Source organism: Cajanus cajan, chromosome 1 (assembly GCF_000230855.2).
Source record: "Cajanus cajan strain Asha chromosome 1, NIPB_CcT2T_4, whole genome shotgun sequence".
NCBI classification, from domain to species: Eukaryota; Viridiplantae; Streptophyta; class Magnoliopsida; order Fabales; family Fabaceae; genus Cajanus; species Cajanus cajan.
Window position 1 is genome coordinate 75,980,880 of NC_138517.1, and position 16,692 is coordinate 75,997,571.

Below are 16,692 nucleotides of genomic sequence, written 5' to 3' on the forward strand. Positions count from 1 at the left end.
AGGTTGTTTTATGAATGTCCTCCACTGCCATACGTATTTGATGAAAGCCTTGACGTAAATCCAGTTTAGTGAACCATGAGACACCACCAAGATCATCTAACAACTCATCGATAGTAGGTATCGGAAATTTATCCTTCACGGTAATGGCATTTAGCGCACGATAATCAACACAACAACGCCAACTCCTGTCTTTCTTTTTGACAAGTAGAACCGGAGAAGAAAAAGGGCTCTGACTCAAACGAATCATACCAGACTCGAGTAACTCTGACACTTGTTTTTCAAGTTCGGCTTTCTGGAAATGTGGGTAGCGGTAACGGCCTACATTCACAGGTTCAGAATTGGGTAACAGGGGAATGTGATGTTGAATAGTGCGAGGAGGGGGTAAGTTTTTTGTTTCTGGAATAGGGAGGCGTAACGAGATAGAAGGGAAGTGATCTCAGGGAAGGTGGGGGGAAAAAGGTCAGATACTGGTTGGGTAGGTGGATTCGGTAATAGGGTAAGGTGAAAAAATGCAGATGCAGAATGTGTCTGGATGATTCGTTTAACTTGTTGGGTCGAAACTTGAGTGGGTTAGATCGGCACATCAACATGGAAGGTAATAGGTTGGCCCAAAATAGAAAAGGTCATGGTTAAAGATCTATAATCTGTGGTAACCGGCCCAAGTGATTTGAGCCATTGTACGCCCAATACAATGTCTGCGCCGCTGAAGCACATGTAGATCCATAGAAAATTTGTGACCTTGGATACGAAGTGTAACTTGTGAACAAAGGTGATGGCAGTCTAGCATGGAACCATTGCCAACCATAACCTACAATGGAGGAGTGGTGTGCATGGGAAGTGAGAGAAACTTAGCTACCCGTGTCTGCACAAAATTATGGGTGCTACCGCTGTCAACCAAGATGGTGACACATGTCCCCCCAATATGTCTATAGAGATGAAAAGTCTCTAGAGCCGGCATGCCAGATAACGTATGGAGACTAATGTGAGGTGTGGAAAAGTGGGGTTCAGTAGAATTATCCTCAAGACTGGTAGAAACTAGCATTTCAGATACCTTGATATTATCGACATCGTGATCATTGGCAATAAGGAGGAGGAGACGCCCCTTACAACGGTGACTCGGTGTGAATTTCTCATCGCAATGATAACAAAGTCCTTTCTCACGGCGAGATGCAATCTCAGCCGACAAAAGATGTTTGAAATGGACCTTCGGGGATGATGGAAGTGCAAGAGTAGATGACGCCGGTGTAACGGACGAAGAAGAGGGAGTGGGGTTGCAAGATTGGCGATGTCGATCAACAATCTTATCTTCTTGAAGCTTTGCTAGGGCCATCGCATGAGGAAGGGAAGTAGGTTGCAGAGCCTAGACTTCCCTACGTATTTATGATGTAAGACCTGAAATGAAACAACTCAAAAGAAACATCGGAGCAAGGCCCACGATGCGATTAGCAAGACGTTCAAATTCAGTCATCATAATAGGAAGGTGCAAAACGAGACTCAAGTTCTTGTAGTAATCCAGGCCAAGGTGATATACCCATTACGAAACATCCATTGGTACCAACTCAATGCTGGACCATCCATGTAAAATGATGCAACTGTAATACGTTCAGCATCGGGAGTCCCTTAATAATCAAAAAATTGGTTGATCTTAAAGATCCAACCCAAGGAATCATGACCATCAAAGCGAGGGACGTCCAGCTTGATAGGCGGGCGGCGGGGTGGATGGTTGTTGGGTGGTTAAGGTCGCTAAGCGATCAAGAATGGTATCCACTTTGGTGGAAAGGGCATGGTGATCTATGGATAGGGTAGTTTGGGATAGGGTGAGTTGCGTAATGGCTTCCTCAAGGCGGTCAATGGTGGTTTTACGGGTATGATGCTCAACCATGGTGGATAGCAGGTCGGACCAGTTGATAGGGTAAAGGAGTAGCTACTGTTATACTATTAATCTAAGAATTCTAAATGAAATTTCTCTCTGACTTCTTTGTATTCACAAAGTGATATTTAAAAGCAATACAAATGTCAATTATTGGCTGTCCGCACATTCTAGAAACAGAAAAGGGAATCTAACAATTTATAAATGCGTAATCATAAAAGCCGTTGTAACCAATTCACACACATCTCTCATGTGGCTTATATCAAACAAAGTCCTGAAGGTGGCTGGGCCTTTTAAAGATCCTTTTGGGCCTAAGAGTATTAGCCATGTTGTTATCAGATCTTGTGGTACAATTATTGTACAATTCTTTAGTGTACAATTTAATATTATTATACTTTATATTTATTATTATTGTTAATTTTTAATTATATATTTAATTAAATGTCAAAGTATCCAACTTACTATAATTAAATCATACATCGCAAGGTATCAAATCTAATTATTACTAATTTCTTTGAATCAGCCTCTTATCCCATATTTTCTTCATGTATTTTTCAGTTTTTAATTAGATTGATGGTGAATAAAATTGTACCTTTTTTTTTTCACAAAACAATACATATCAACATACTTGATTAAATCGAAGAAAAACCAGAGAGTATCCGGTTTAACAAAATATTAACTGTAGGATGAAAATTAACGGTTTAGATTTGTTTATCAAAGCTCACCATTTTACTTAACACATAATATCCTTATTCTAATTAATTTCTTTTATGCATTAACTTTTCTCACATCAATGCTGCTATCCTTCACTTTTGGGCTCCAGCAACTGTAGCTTGGCCAATACAATATTTTTGGAGCAAAGTCACAATTTTCCTTATTTTCTCAACAAACAAAATTGGGTGATTACCAATGATGAGAAATGCGGGTATTGATTTTGGTAAAGGAAAAAAGAAACTAAAATAAAATTAAAACGTTGAGTTTTGATAAACAAATCTAAACCGTTAATTTTCATCTTACGGTTGATAATTGAGAAGAACCGTGCCCATCCCACGTGGAAAAAAGTTTAGGATTCATAACTATATAATCTCAAAGATTTCAAAGTCGAACCACACAACAAAAACATTGTGATCAATGGATCCGAGAACTAATGTCACAGAGGAGGATTTGAACCGTTTTAGGTATTCTGTCTATGAAAATTTCAACAAAGTTCAAAAGGTGAGTCCTCATTTCATAATCCAAAACTATTTCTTTCTCCCCTTTTTAAATATTCACAGGACCCAATTAATTTTGGAATATTACTTACACGTGTGGGCATTCCAATTTTTTTTCCATTTTTTTTATACCTAATGCTAATTTTTGTTTTCTTTTGCGCTGTTTCTTGTCACAATTCAAACATTTGTCTATCTGGTTATTATAGACCTAACGCGTGTTATCGTTCTAGTCACATGTGAGACAAAAGATGAATATTCTTCCGTAACAAATAATAATGTGTAGCGAGATGTTTTGTCATGTACGACTATAAATTAGATTCAACATTTACGATTTTATTAGACACCTCGTATGAACCCATTGAAACATTTAATCCACAATTAGATAAATGTACCTTTTGTCTAATCTTTTACCTAACGATTATTTATTGGGTTACAATATGGTTAATCAATGGTATAGAATTGATACTTTTATTTTCTTTTGTCAGTTTGCCAATAAGTGTTTGTGATTGAGATTGTTTTTCATTTTATTTTCATGAAGCTGACAAATTTCACTTGGGGGAGTTAAGTTTGAATTCCAAGAAATGCCATCTTTTATTTTATTTTTGCCTTTTGTTTTTTTTTTTGATAATTTATTTATTTATTTTGGTTAAATTGGAAGTGCAACCTACTTTTTGTTTGAAAAAAAGTAGGTTGTTTGACTTGTTTTGGGTAAGAGTTATATTTAAAAGTTATGTTTGATGGGATTTTATTTTTCCTTGAGTAGGGTTTGAGGACCTAAAGATTTAATTTCAATGCTACACTATCGCTTCTTCTAATGTGCTCTCTTGTAAATTCCATTTTCAGCTGTTTAAACACTCTTCTTAGTTCATTTTCAAAAGCTGACAAAGCTCACTTATAGTCTCTGTGTTATGTTTTTATTAGACTGAAACTAACATACTTGTATTTATGGTATTTTTGTGGTAAATATTGGGTGACTCAAGAGAGTTTGGGGGCTTTTTTCTTGCATCAATTCATAGGTTTTCAGGGCTTTAATTACTGTGCATGGTTCACCAGCTTTTTGTACTGTTTTCTTTCTTTGTCTTCTATAGGAAAAAAATTTTAATCTAAAAAAAAGTAATGAGCTAGATCAACAATATTAATCAATCAGTATGCATGGCAAAGAAAGCCTACAAACGTAGTCACTAACCAGACAGCATAAAAAGGCAAATTTATTCTGCCCATAATTAGTAAATATAGCAAAAAATGGATTCTTGAAACAACCAAACTTCTTGGGTTGAGTAAACAATTTCAGTTCTAGTCGGGTATATTCCTAGGTGTACTTTGGTGTAGGAGAAACATTTTTTTTTATATGAATTTTCTTTTTTTGATGTTTTGTTTTTAACATTTACCTTCCATTCAGGTACTATGATGGAATAGCTGGTGTATAAATGAAACATGTATATTTTTTTATCAGTGTTTAAGGTCTAGGGAATCTTTAATATTTTGTTTTGCCCAAATTTGCTGGTATACATACATTTATGAGCTTGTAGTATTTGTAAGTTTGAAGTTGACATTCAGTTAAAGAAATTTATGTGTCGTGTCTTGCATGCAGCTTGAGGAGCAAATTACTGAGGTTGAACAATTCTACCGTTCCATTAATGATCAAGTCAACAATGTCAAAGACAAAGGCCGGGAAAAACATGTTATTGGCACTAAAAGGTCAATGCAAGGTGCATCAAGTAGGGAAACTAATTCTTCAAAAACAATGCAAGAGGTTAAGCGTCAGTTTTCTGTAATATTGCATCAGGCAAGTGCAAATACCTTGCAACTACTTTTGTTATTTCATATTTCAATTGGGTGGGGTTAAGATAATACAGTATTCATTAATTTTGCCAGAAAGCGTTAGTTTGTTTTGATCTAACCATGATAATTCAATTTTTCTTTAAAACTGGGGACCCTGCACTTTGAGTGGTAGTAATTTATAATAATTTTATTTAATCTTATCTTTTACATATTTTTTATTTGATAAGACTATTCTATGGTTTAAATGTATCATAAGATATAGTAAATATCCTTAATTTTTTCTGTTAAGTGTAGACATGCATGCATTACATGTTAGTAATTATCAATTGGTATTGAGAACCTTTCCCATTGCATGCAAAAGCTTCTACAGTTAAGCTGATGCACACCAGTTTGTATTTGTTCTGCACTTCATCACCTCCCAGCATATTTACTCAATTGTACATAAATAAATTAATTAATGTAGACGTGTTTATTTTCTTGAAAAAATACTTTCTACCATGTTAATTTCATATGAAATAGCAAAGCAGTAATTGCTTATATTTATTATTATTATTTAAATGAAAGACCTTTGTTTTCCCGTTGAATCCTCTAAATTGACTGCACCAAGTTTCCTGCAGAGAATCAATAATGATACATTTTGTTTCTTCTCAGATAACTCAGCATAAATGGGCTTGGCCCTTCATGGAGCCTGTAGATGTTGAAGGTCTTGGGCTGCATGACTATAATGAGGTTTTTCTTTTCTTTTCTTTTTAAAACATTTTTCTTGATTTAGACTAAAAATATCAAGACAAAAAAAGGCTATGAGTAAACTATTTATGTAAATGACATTTGAAATAATTTCTTAACTTAAAAACATCTTTGCTTGTACACTTTTGGGGAGAAAAATGTTTAGATAATTGTTTTGACTCATTGTTACTACCTGTTAAAACTCTACCTTTTTTTACCAGAGTTCTTTGTTTACTGTTTTGTACTAAAATAATTTGTTTAATTTTCTTCCCCTAGATTATTGAAAAGCCTATGGATTTCAGTACGGTAAAAAGAAAAATGGATTCGAAGGATGGTTCTGGTTATCAGAACGTGCGTGAGATATATGCTGATGTCAGGTTGATTTTTAAGAATGCAATGAAATACAACGATGAAAAACATGACATCCACACTATGGCAAAGACATTGCTGGAAAAATTTGAGAAGAAATGGTTGCAGCTATTGCCTAAAGTTGCTCAGGCGGTAATTTGCTTTTCCAAAATCTTTTCCTTTCTTTTGGATGAATGAAGCTTTCTTATATGTAATTTTGGAAGGTGCACATACAGAAATAGTTAAAAACTGGTTATTTTTATTCATCCTATGTAATATTTACTTACCAAATGTCCTTTATGTTTTCATGTTTAATTATTTAGGAAAATGAACAAGTGAAGGAAGAAGCACGGGTGCAGTTGGAAATGAAGCTTGCTAGAGAGGCTTCTTATGCCAATACGGCAAAGGATATAAGCCTTGCGGTATAGATTAACCATTTTTTTTCTAGAGTTGTGTGTAAAATTAATTGCTTTGTATTACTTTAAAGTTTATCAGATGGTTTATGTGTTTGATTATATGTTTCAGCTGTGCAATATTGATGCCACCTTAGAGAATTTCAAAGAAATGGTGATTCAAAAGTGCAGGTTCGTCAAAGAGTCGTCCCTTATTAGCTAGTATTACTTGGTGATCAATGTCAAATTGCAATAAACAAGTTTTATTATTTGCCATCTGCATTTCACTGTCGTGTCTTGAACCTTGTTGTTTGCAATAGTCTGATGTAAGAAAACCTTGTTTTACATTTCCATCATTTAGTATATAAATTAGGGATAATAAATAAATTCGTTCTCGTGAATAATATCCGAACTCGTTCCAATTATGACAAAAAATATCATATTTGATCAACACGAACACAGGTATGAGATGGGTATATACATAATCATCCCATACCGACTCATACTTACACTTGCTTAAAATTTATAAATATTTAATTTGTTTTTAGAATTTACTTAAAATTTATATAATTTTTACTCTATTTTTAATTTATGTCAAATAAAATTTAATTAATATAATTTTATAATAATTATTTTATGTTGAAATTCTTATTTTTTATATTTTCTTATAAAAAAATAATATTTAATTAATTTTTGAACCGGATGGCAACACAAATTCCATATTCGTGTTATGGGAATATGAATAGATATAGAATAAAGAAACGAGGTCAGAGATAGATATAAAGAAACTGGTAGATGTCTCATCCATTTGTCATCCCTTATATAAACCTTGTCTTAACCAAATCATATTCATTAAATATAAATCCACTCTTTATCTAGATAATTTTAACCTAAGAAGCTAGAATCTTGCCTCACTGCAGTATTAACGACAACCATCAATGGTTGCACACATGAATTGGAATTCGACGTTTAATTGTAATTGAGCCCTTTTAGCCGTGCATGAATTGGTTAGTTTTTATAAGCCACAATCCACAAGGACAAGTGCTGATAGCCATATATTATCTGGTCCACAACTTTTTATTTTTATTTCCACAATTTAATCCTCAAAGTATGCGAGTGAGTTGCAATGCATTTTTTGTCCATGACTCATTGTTGAGGCATTGTGTAATACTGCAGGAAAATATCAACTCATGAGAAAGTGACACTTATGAGGTCTCTCCCTAGACTTTCTCTTGAAAACCTCTCCAAGGCAATGCAGATAATTTCTGAGAATGACCCTACCTTCCAACCTTATGCTCAAGAAGTGAACCTTGACCTTGATCTTCAGGTTTGTAATTTTACCCTATGTTGAGCCACTAAAGTTTCTTGTCATAATTTTGTTTGTCCTATCCTAAGTTGCTATGGAGCTACTCACTAAATTGACTGGTTTTTTTGCAGAGTGACTACACAGTGTGGAGACTAAACGTTTTTGTCAGAAAAGCACTGAAAGAGCAGGAAATAAATGCTGAAGAGATACCTGTTAACCACAATGACTACAAAGAGGACAAGAAAAACACCACCAAAAGGAGGAAAGTGTGATTCTTTTTTCCAAAGACAGTGTATAGAACTAAAAAAAACAGCTATTTATTTGTGATTCACTTGTGCAGTACACAAGGCTTATATTAGCTTTGATTTAGCAGGATGCTCTAGAAACTTGTAGTTGTAGACATGCATAGCTTGGCCATTGACACCTATAGTAATAAAGATCTTTTTATTTTGACATCTTTTAATATATTCAAATAGGGTTTTTGATATGAAAAATAATTCTTTATTGAAGAAAATAGTAAATGCACTAACAGTGTCATTCGGATAATATATTGGTTTTTACAATAAGTTTGTACGTTTGCAATGCATGAAAGTTTTGATAGTAATTTTGTTTGGCTGTTGATGTAAAATTATTTGTATATAAAATTAAATTTTTATTAATAATTATAAAATATCGCTTGGTTTTCTCTTTTTACTTTCAAATATTTATCCAAAAGTGGTTGATTTGCATAAGAATGTATGTTGATGCCTTGGCCTTGGGCTTACAACGCCAACTTTTACCCCGTTTCAGTTTATTCGTATTTTTCTCTCGGAGCTTGGCCCCTTTGTTAACAAGAATAAAAATTAAAAAATCTTTAATAGTAGTTATTGTTTTCAGGCGAAATGACTCGGTTGCAAATATATTACTGAAAGAATTAAAAAATAATCTTTTTTTATTTAGACACGATTTTAAAAACTCTATATTAAACAAACAATTAGATGAAACCAAAAGTAAAATGGTTGAAATATTCCATGCACCCAAAGACACGTAGACCAGAGAAAACTAATCCTTTTATAAAAATAATTTGATTAATGATTTCTATAAAATGGATTGAATTCTTTTTTTTTTTAAATTGGATCATTTTGATTTAATTATCCACTTTATATTTGTGTATAGATCAATTTTAAAAAAAATATGTTAAATCGTACTTATTCACTTTATAAATAATAGTTCAATCAAACTATTTTTACAAAGTAAATTAATTAATTTAATTTAATTTTCTTAAAATGAACCGATCTTTTCAATTACATTAATTTTATTTGTTTTTGCAGGTAGAGGCCTTTCACAATTTCCCGCATCCACTAATGTTATAAATAGCAACCGACTGCAATTTAAAATTACTTCATTTCATTCATTATCTTAAACCAACAACATTCACCCCTAGTCACCATGCAAGAGTCATTTTCCCCTTACACAACTTCTCATCATGACAATAGATAAACCTAGTCACCATTCCCTCGGACTTCAAAACAAGAACAGAACCCCACCACCAGACACCTGGCAACAAGAGAAGCCTCAAAAGTCAAAACACATGGCACCCTCAATCTTCCCTTCTGGAAGAGACACATAAGGTATTCAATCTAAACATCATCATCACTCCTATACAAATCATGCCAAGATAGAGCAAACTATCAACATCTTTAAATATTTACAATGAAATTACAGATGGTCTATTTTATCTCGATACAAATCTACATAAAAATGTATACAAAACAACAAAAATTGTATTTGATCCTACATCTAACTAGTAGAAATAAATAAATTTAATCAATTGTGTCATCCTTGCAGACTTTCACCAACAAGTCTAACAAGAAGCCATTGAGGGACTCCCTTTAAGTTGGCAGGGGTTTGGTGGTCACTTATAAAATTATAGGACGCTTGAAGATAATCAACAAAACAAGTTCGTCTCAGACCAAAATTGTTGCATATAAACAAAAGTACTTCACAAGGGTATAAACTAAATTTATTAAATCACTATGATACTGAACTTTACCATTGATGCACATGCCATGGATAATATTCAATGCTAGTAACAGCTACATGGTCAATCCCATTAACAAATTTGTTCCCTCCCTTCAAAGAATAAAAAAGGGTCTTTCTTCCTTTTACAACTACATTAGTATCATATCCTAATTTCTTTACAAAAAAGAAGCAAGCTAACGGCATTTTTGGCATGCATTTCCGTATAAACTATGGCAACGCAATACGTGGAACATGGACGAGACATCCCAATCATTTATATTACTGAACCAGATTCTGTTTTAGCATGTTTATAGCTAAAAATGCTTCTTGCACATCCCACAAGAACTAGTGTATAGGTGAAGGAAAAAAAAAACTAGTTTTTTTTTTCTTTTCACCAAACTAAAATAAATAAAACAATCGAGGGATAAAATAAAAAGAAAAGACAATACAAATAATATTAACTTCACACCCCGAAAGAATCTAACAAAAAATTATATATATATATATATATATATAAAGGTTCATAATCTATGTTGTAGCTAGTGGAAAGGTCAATTGAATCGAAAGCTCCAGCACAAGCACAACAGCGCATCTATGAATCCATGTTACATGTAACTAGCCAATTTGAGCGAGGAAAGAAACCGTGGCTAAAATTTTTGGCCCCAATCCTCTATTTCAAAAATCTGCTACTATAAATAAGATCAGAATTTAAATTTCTGTTTAGGCTTTTTCGCCACAGCATATTCTAGGTCCTCTGCATTCTGCAACAAAATAAACCTAGTTATGTGAATTGTAAAAGTCTCTGGGAAAATAACCAGTTACATTAACAAGTAGTGACCTTTTGCTTTTTGTTCCTCTTTTTCTCTTTCTTCTTTTTCTCCTTCTTTTTCTTCTTTTTACTGAATTCCTTTACCTCAGATATTTCATTCTGTTGTTCTTCACTAGAATCCTATCAAGATCAGAAACAAACTGAAAAAAGTGAAAAAGACAGATATCTCGACAACCATTCAGACACCATTAACAGTAATGAAGAGAAAACCTTAGAATCAGAATCACCAAAGGAGTCCACATGTCGAACACTTCTTCCCGAATTGGAAGTACCTAAAGTTGTAGGGAACCGTAAAATTTGATTAATAATGACTATCATATACAAATTCAATTAAAGACACGTGATAAAAATACTAAAAACCAATATCCAACAGAAAGGTCCATGTCTAACATTGCGAAAAAGGAAACATAAGAGAATATGTTTGAGTTGTAGACTTGTAGCTCTAATCTGGTAGGCCAACAATCCCTTTATCTGTGAGTGTTTTGGATTTGAATAAACTTGTAGAAAAGGCACAACCTCCCCCAACAAGCGAGAGTGTAAAAGTTAATCATGATTTTTCCCCGGTTGATGTCTGCCTCTGTAAGGGCATGTTATACTATAACAATAACAATACCTCATTATTCGATATTTTTTGGTTAAATAGTGGAACAAAACCACCATTATTCTCATGCTAAACATGACCAAGAAGATAAATACATGCATTAAATTATCACAAGTAAGCTCAACATTCCCACAATAGACAATAGTCACAGAAAAAACACACTTGATGCAAGTAACAGTAGTAATGAAATTTGAATTTCTCATACCACAAATTAATAATCAAATAAACAAAATATAAATAATTGACCTAGTACACAAAAAAGTTTAATTATAAGACATGGTCAATATGAAAATTTGAGTGATGATTAGTGAACACCTTTCCACTCCAAATACTTCATTAACACTAATCATTTATCTCTATCTCCCTCCTTCGTCCTTCCTCCTTCCTCCGATCATATCACCTACTATACTATATTTCTCTCTCTACTCATATTAGGTGTCAACTGCCTTCTTACTTTCTTAGTGTTCACCAATCAATCATTTTTGTAAAAAAATTTACACTATATTATAAACTAACTATAAATCACCATAAATATGACTTCTAAAACAGATATTACAAAAACTCAACAATTTTATCATATACCACAATCCAGGATTGAATGACTGGTACAAAAGTGAAACCGTATAGTTAGATAAACATCTCTAATAACACTTCTAGGAAAACAAATAGGAATTCGTTTCTTCATATATAAATTAGAAGCTAGAAACTAACAAAAGACAACTACCACAAATTAACTAATGCTTAGAGCTAATAAGCTAATTTTAGCTTATTCCACTTTTCTTTCATATTTTTGTCTCTGCTTTTAGTAAAGTTTAGCCCGACAGCCCGACAGACCCAATTGCATTCGAATTAAATTCTACTCAAAGGGTCTTTCAAGAGAGGAGAGAAAGAGAGAGAGGGAGTTAGAGGTGTTACTTGCATAGACAGTTTGTTTAGCATTATTAACGGCAAGTTCAAGAAGATCAGGGTTAATAGATGCCAATCCATTTGGGTCCTTCAGCTTTCTCTCCAGAAACTTCGCCAAAGCCGCTGCTTTATTCGTCGCCAAAGGTCCACCAGGATGAGCCAACCTGTCACAGGAATGAACAATTCGAAAATTCACATCAGACCCACTAAAATTGAAGGGGAGAGAAGGGAAACTGTGAATTCAAAAACAAAAATTTAACCATGGGACAAGCAATGAAGTGTAAAATTGAAGAGGGGAAAAACCCTAAAAAGAGGAAGAAGCGAACCTGGGTTTGGAATTGGAAGGGCGGGGAAGAGGGGCGAACTTGCTTCCACGAAGTGCGCGTCTTTCATCTTCTGACAGAGTTTCGATCTCTTTCACCATTTCGAATTTGGGAGAAATTCTCTGGTCTCCTGCTCCTTCTTCCCAATATAATTTAATGCACCCAAAAAAATTCAATTTAAAATTTGACACGATGAACCAATTTTCTTTTTTTCAAAAAAAATACATTTGATTAGATAATTAGCTCAATTTATTTTATTCATCGATTAATTAAGCAAAAGTTATCTCCATAAATAAAAGAGTGAAACTTATGATTTACATAATTTGACTCATTTAGTTGATAATCAAACTTAACAGATAAATATATATAATTTATATAATTTATGCTTTATTTAATTATAATTTATTAAAATTTTAAAAACATCAAAATTTAGATATAAGTTAATAATAAAATAAGAAGTGAATATTTTTCAAAAAATATTAATTAATTTTTTTTATTATTTTATATAAAATATAAGTAATTTTTTTAAAGTAAATTTTTGTTATAATTATTCTTTTTTTTATACATCATAACATTTCAAAGTTAATAGAATAACTTTTATTTTATATTTTCATATACAAACATTTTATCAAAATTCTATTAATAAATTTAAAACTTGAAATGTATAGGATTCAAAAAATATTTAATTTTTTATTCATGTGATTTGATTTAAGTTAGACCAAATTATTTACAAATTTAAATTAAGTTAAATTGAAACTAAAAAAAAGTTTATGTTGATTTTAAGTAGAACTTTTGATTTAAGTTAAATATTATCGAGTCAAAATGAACAAATGAAAAGTCACTTCAACTTGACTCATTTTTAAACTTATTATAATATTTTAATTTAAAATTTGGTATAATATAATAATTTTTTTGAACAAAATTATATATTTCTATTATCATTAACTTATAAACCATTTCTTTTTTGCAAAGCACACATACTATTTTGAGTAATAATTATAATTTTTGACAAAATTAATTTTTCAATTTAAAGAAGAAATTAAAGAAACAAAAATAGATAATGTGATAAAAAAAATATAAAATAATATCAAAAGTTATTATAAATACATAAAAGATTATAACAATTAACAATCCAGCATGTGTATTTGTATGTTATATTATCATTTTATATTAACAACTATTATTATTTTAAATTTAAAGTCATCACATTAAAATTTTAATTGTTTTACCATAGTTATTTATAGTTTAATTCTTTTAAAATTATCCACACTAATAACTCATTGATCTCATTTTTTGTTTTACAACCAAAGGGTGTATATGGATGGTTGAGTTATTGTAAGTTTTTTTATGAAAAAAATATATTTTACTTTTGTTTTTATTTAAAATAGACATGTTTATTTAATTTTTATTTGTTGTTTTAATTTTCCATTTTATTTTTAGTTATAAAAGTATCAACTTATTTTTACTATTTATTATATTAAAAATAAATAAAAAAATTGAAAACAAAATAACAATTTTAAGTTAACAACATAAACAAACAAAAAAGTATTTTCTCAACTAAATTGGTTTAATACTTCCATTGAGTTTCATGTTATAATTGTTATAATCTTATATATATATATATATATATATATATATATATATATATATATATATATATATATATATATTAATATATATATTGATAACTACAAGGGGCTGGAAGTCCAAACTAAAATCCACAAAAGGAAAAAGTTGTTGAAACATCAACACTTTACTAAAATAAAATCCTAGGAGGAGGGGTAATCAAATACATGAAGCTCCTTTGGTAAGTTGAAACTAAAGCTAGCCAATCTGTCTGCAACTAGGTTTACTTCTCTAAATATATGAGCACATTCTATGTCTTGGGCAAGATCAGCGCATTCCACAGTGGAATTAACCAAAGTAACACGATTATGTGATGACCTACATCCTTCGTTTAGAAATTTAACGGCTAGAGCTGAATCGGATCCAATGATGATATGTTCACCATATCCTCTTTGCTTAATAAGTTGAATGCCATGGAAAATGCTCCAAAGCTTAGCTTGAACAATTTAGCATCTTCCTAACCTACAAGTGTATCCTAATAAGAAACCCCCCATACGATTTCTTATGACTCCACCACAACCAGCTATGCATCCCATATCCTTGACAGCTCCATTGCAATTCAATTTAATGTAATCAACTGGAGGAGGCTTCCAACAAATGGACGAGTGAATGTAAGGTTGATTTTGTTGACCTTGCTGCTTCAAACCAAAATCTTCAAATGCAGCTAATATATGCTTACTTTTGCTTCAAATGGAAAAGACAAGGTTGTTAGAGCTAGTCTGCTTTTGTTCAAACACCAATGAATTATGGACTCTCCAGAATTCATCTAATGCTATAATAAAGATGAGTCGCCAAGAATCCAAAATCCCACTATTAGCTAGGCATGATGTTGGATTTCATCCATAGAAAGAGATAAAATTAGAAAATTTTGTGCAAGTTTGACCCGAAAGTAGGATCTGCCAAGTCTCGTTAATTAAATAACAGTCACAAACTGCATAGATAATGGATTCGATTTCCATATTGCACTTGGGACATAGAGGATCATTAGTCATACCACGTTGAACTCTAGTAAGATTGGTCAGCAGAGCTTCATGTACAATCTTCCAAAGTAGAAACTTGATTCTTTTAGGACCATTCCATTTCCAAATAACAGAAATAGCCTTTGTGGTTTGTGTGTCCCGTTGTTGGTTAAAGCTAAATATACAAATTTAACAAAGAAAGCACCATCAAGAGATGATTTCCAAGCAAGCACATCACGAATAATTCCTCGAACAAGAGTTGTGTGACCTTGTAAACAATAGAACTTCATCTGAAAGAAAAGCACGAAGATTCTTTCAATCCTAGATGTTGTTGTTGAAACATATTTAGACACAGGGATATTACTCATATCAGGAGGTATAGGTTGAAGAGCAATATTAAGAAGGTAAAGAAATTTATCTAACCACCTTCCAAAAATGGGTAGAATTACCATTACCTATTCTCCAAATAACATTAGGTAAAAAAGGGGGGGGGGGGGGGCAAGCTCTACATATACCAAACCAAAAATTAGAGCAACTAGATGGTTTTTTCTAATAACAGGTAAGATCTCATTAATACATTTATACTTTGCGCGAACAACTTGCACCCAAAGAGAATCTTGCTGCGTGCAAATATGCCATAAGGCTTTCATCATGAGTGCAATATTCATCATGCTCATAGATCGAAGACCCAAACTACCTTCTTCACATGGTTGGCAAATATTTTGCCATGAAACCGTGTGAATTTTCCTTAACATTTTCATCTTCTCCCCAAATGAAGCGTCTTATAACTTTATTCATATCATCACAAAGGCTATGAGGAACAATAGCAGTTTGCATGGTATAACTTGGTAACGCACTGAGGATAGAATATGCAAGTGTTACACGTCCTGCCATTGAAAGATGCTTACATTTCCAACAACTCAATTTTTGTTGAGCTTTATGTAGAATATTACTATAAGTATTATGCAAAGTTTTTTTATGATTGAGTTGAACTCCTAGGTACTTGCCAAGATTGTCTGTTCTTTGAAACTTGAAGGCTTGGCTAAGCTGTTCTTTCTCTTTCCATGATACATTTTTATAGAAGAATACCTTTGTTTTTTCCATATTGACCCATTGACTTGAGCAAGCACAAAACAATTCCAAACAAGTTTGTATGATTTCAACTTGATCAAGATTTGCTTCTGCGAACAATACCAAATCATCGACAAACCCTAAGTGAGATAAAGTTGGACCACCTCGACATAACTTAATAGGACGCTAAAGACTTTTTTCCACAACTATATCAATAATGTGAAATAAGTGTTCCATTCAAAGGATAAATATATAGGAAGATAAGGGGTCTCCTTGTCAGATTCCTCTAGACAGAGAAAAGTTATCTAATGGACTGCCATTCCAGAGAATTTTTAAGGAAGAAAAAGAGATGCATGCCATGATCAATTCAATAAAATGATGAGGTAAATTCAACTTCTCTAATGTATTCTTGATGCAACTCCACTTGATCCTATCATAGGCTTTTTCAAGGTCTATTTTTAGCACCATCCATTTCTTCCCATGCTTCTCAGTACGCATGGAGTGAATGACCTCTTGGGTGATAATAATATTATCACTACTATGTCTTCCTGATAAGAAATTACATTGGTTTGGACTAATGATTTTTACCACCTATGTTATTGCGAATTTTTATAACCTATTTGGTTTCATTAGAATGTTTAAGAAACTACATGCCTTCCTCTTGATCCATTAGTGAAGCTCCACCCATCACAGATGGTTCAGCTATAACATTAAATCTTGATCCTTTTACATTCATAGTAG

General features: G+C 32.4%; 2 protein-coding genes across 4 annotated transcripts; one reads left to right on the top strand and one right to left on the bottom strand.

The window, feature by feature from the left end:
* Nucleotides 1-1,752: 1,752 nt before the first annotated feature.
* Nucleotides 1,753-8,135, top strand: LOC109812896 (transcription factor GTE1). Its single transcript, XM_029274292.2, has 8 exons — nt 1,753-3,085; nt 4,673-4,867; nt 5,515-5,592; nt 5,866-6,090; nt 6,261-6,359; nt 6,463-6,521; nt 7,506-7,656; nt 7,767-8,135. The coding sequence occupies exons 1-8, from the start codon at nt 3,002-3,004 to the stop codon at nt 7,905-7,907; spliced, it is 1,032 nt and encodes a 343-aa protein (XP_029130125.2). The 5' UTR covers nt 1,753-3,001; the 3' UTR covers nt 7,908-8,135.
* An 864-nt stretch (nt 8,136-8,999) lies between these two features.
* Nucleotides 9,000-12,457, bottom strand: LOC109812903 (E3 ubiquitin-protein ligase). Of its 3 annotated transcripts, none has more exons than XM_083062790.1 (5): nt 12,299-12,457; nt 11,982-12,136; nt 10,676-10,737; nt 10,475-10,585; nt 9,000-9,171 (listed from the first exon to the last, which is right to left on the bottom strand). In XM_083062790.1, the coding sequence occupies exons 1-5, from the start codon at nt 12,394-12,396 to the stop codon at nt 9,139-9,141; spliced, it is 459 nt and encodes a 152-aa protein (XP_082918916.1). In that variant the 5' UTR covers nt 12,397-12,457; the 3' UTR covers nt 9,000-9,138. The 3 variants fall into 3 exon arrangements, with proteins under 3 accessions (XP_082918916.1, XP_020232556.1, XP_020232554.1); XM_020376967.3 differs by lacking the exon at nt 9,000-9,171 and adding an exon at nt 10,113-10,390; XM_020376965.3 differs by lacking the exon at nt 9,000-9,171 and adding an exon at nt 10,113-10,397.
* Between the last annotated feature and the right edge of the window lie 4,235 nt (nt 12,458-16,692).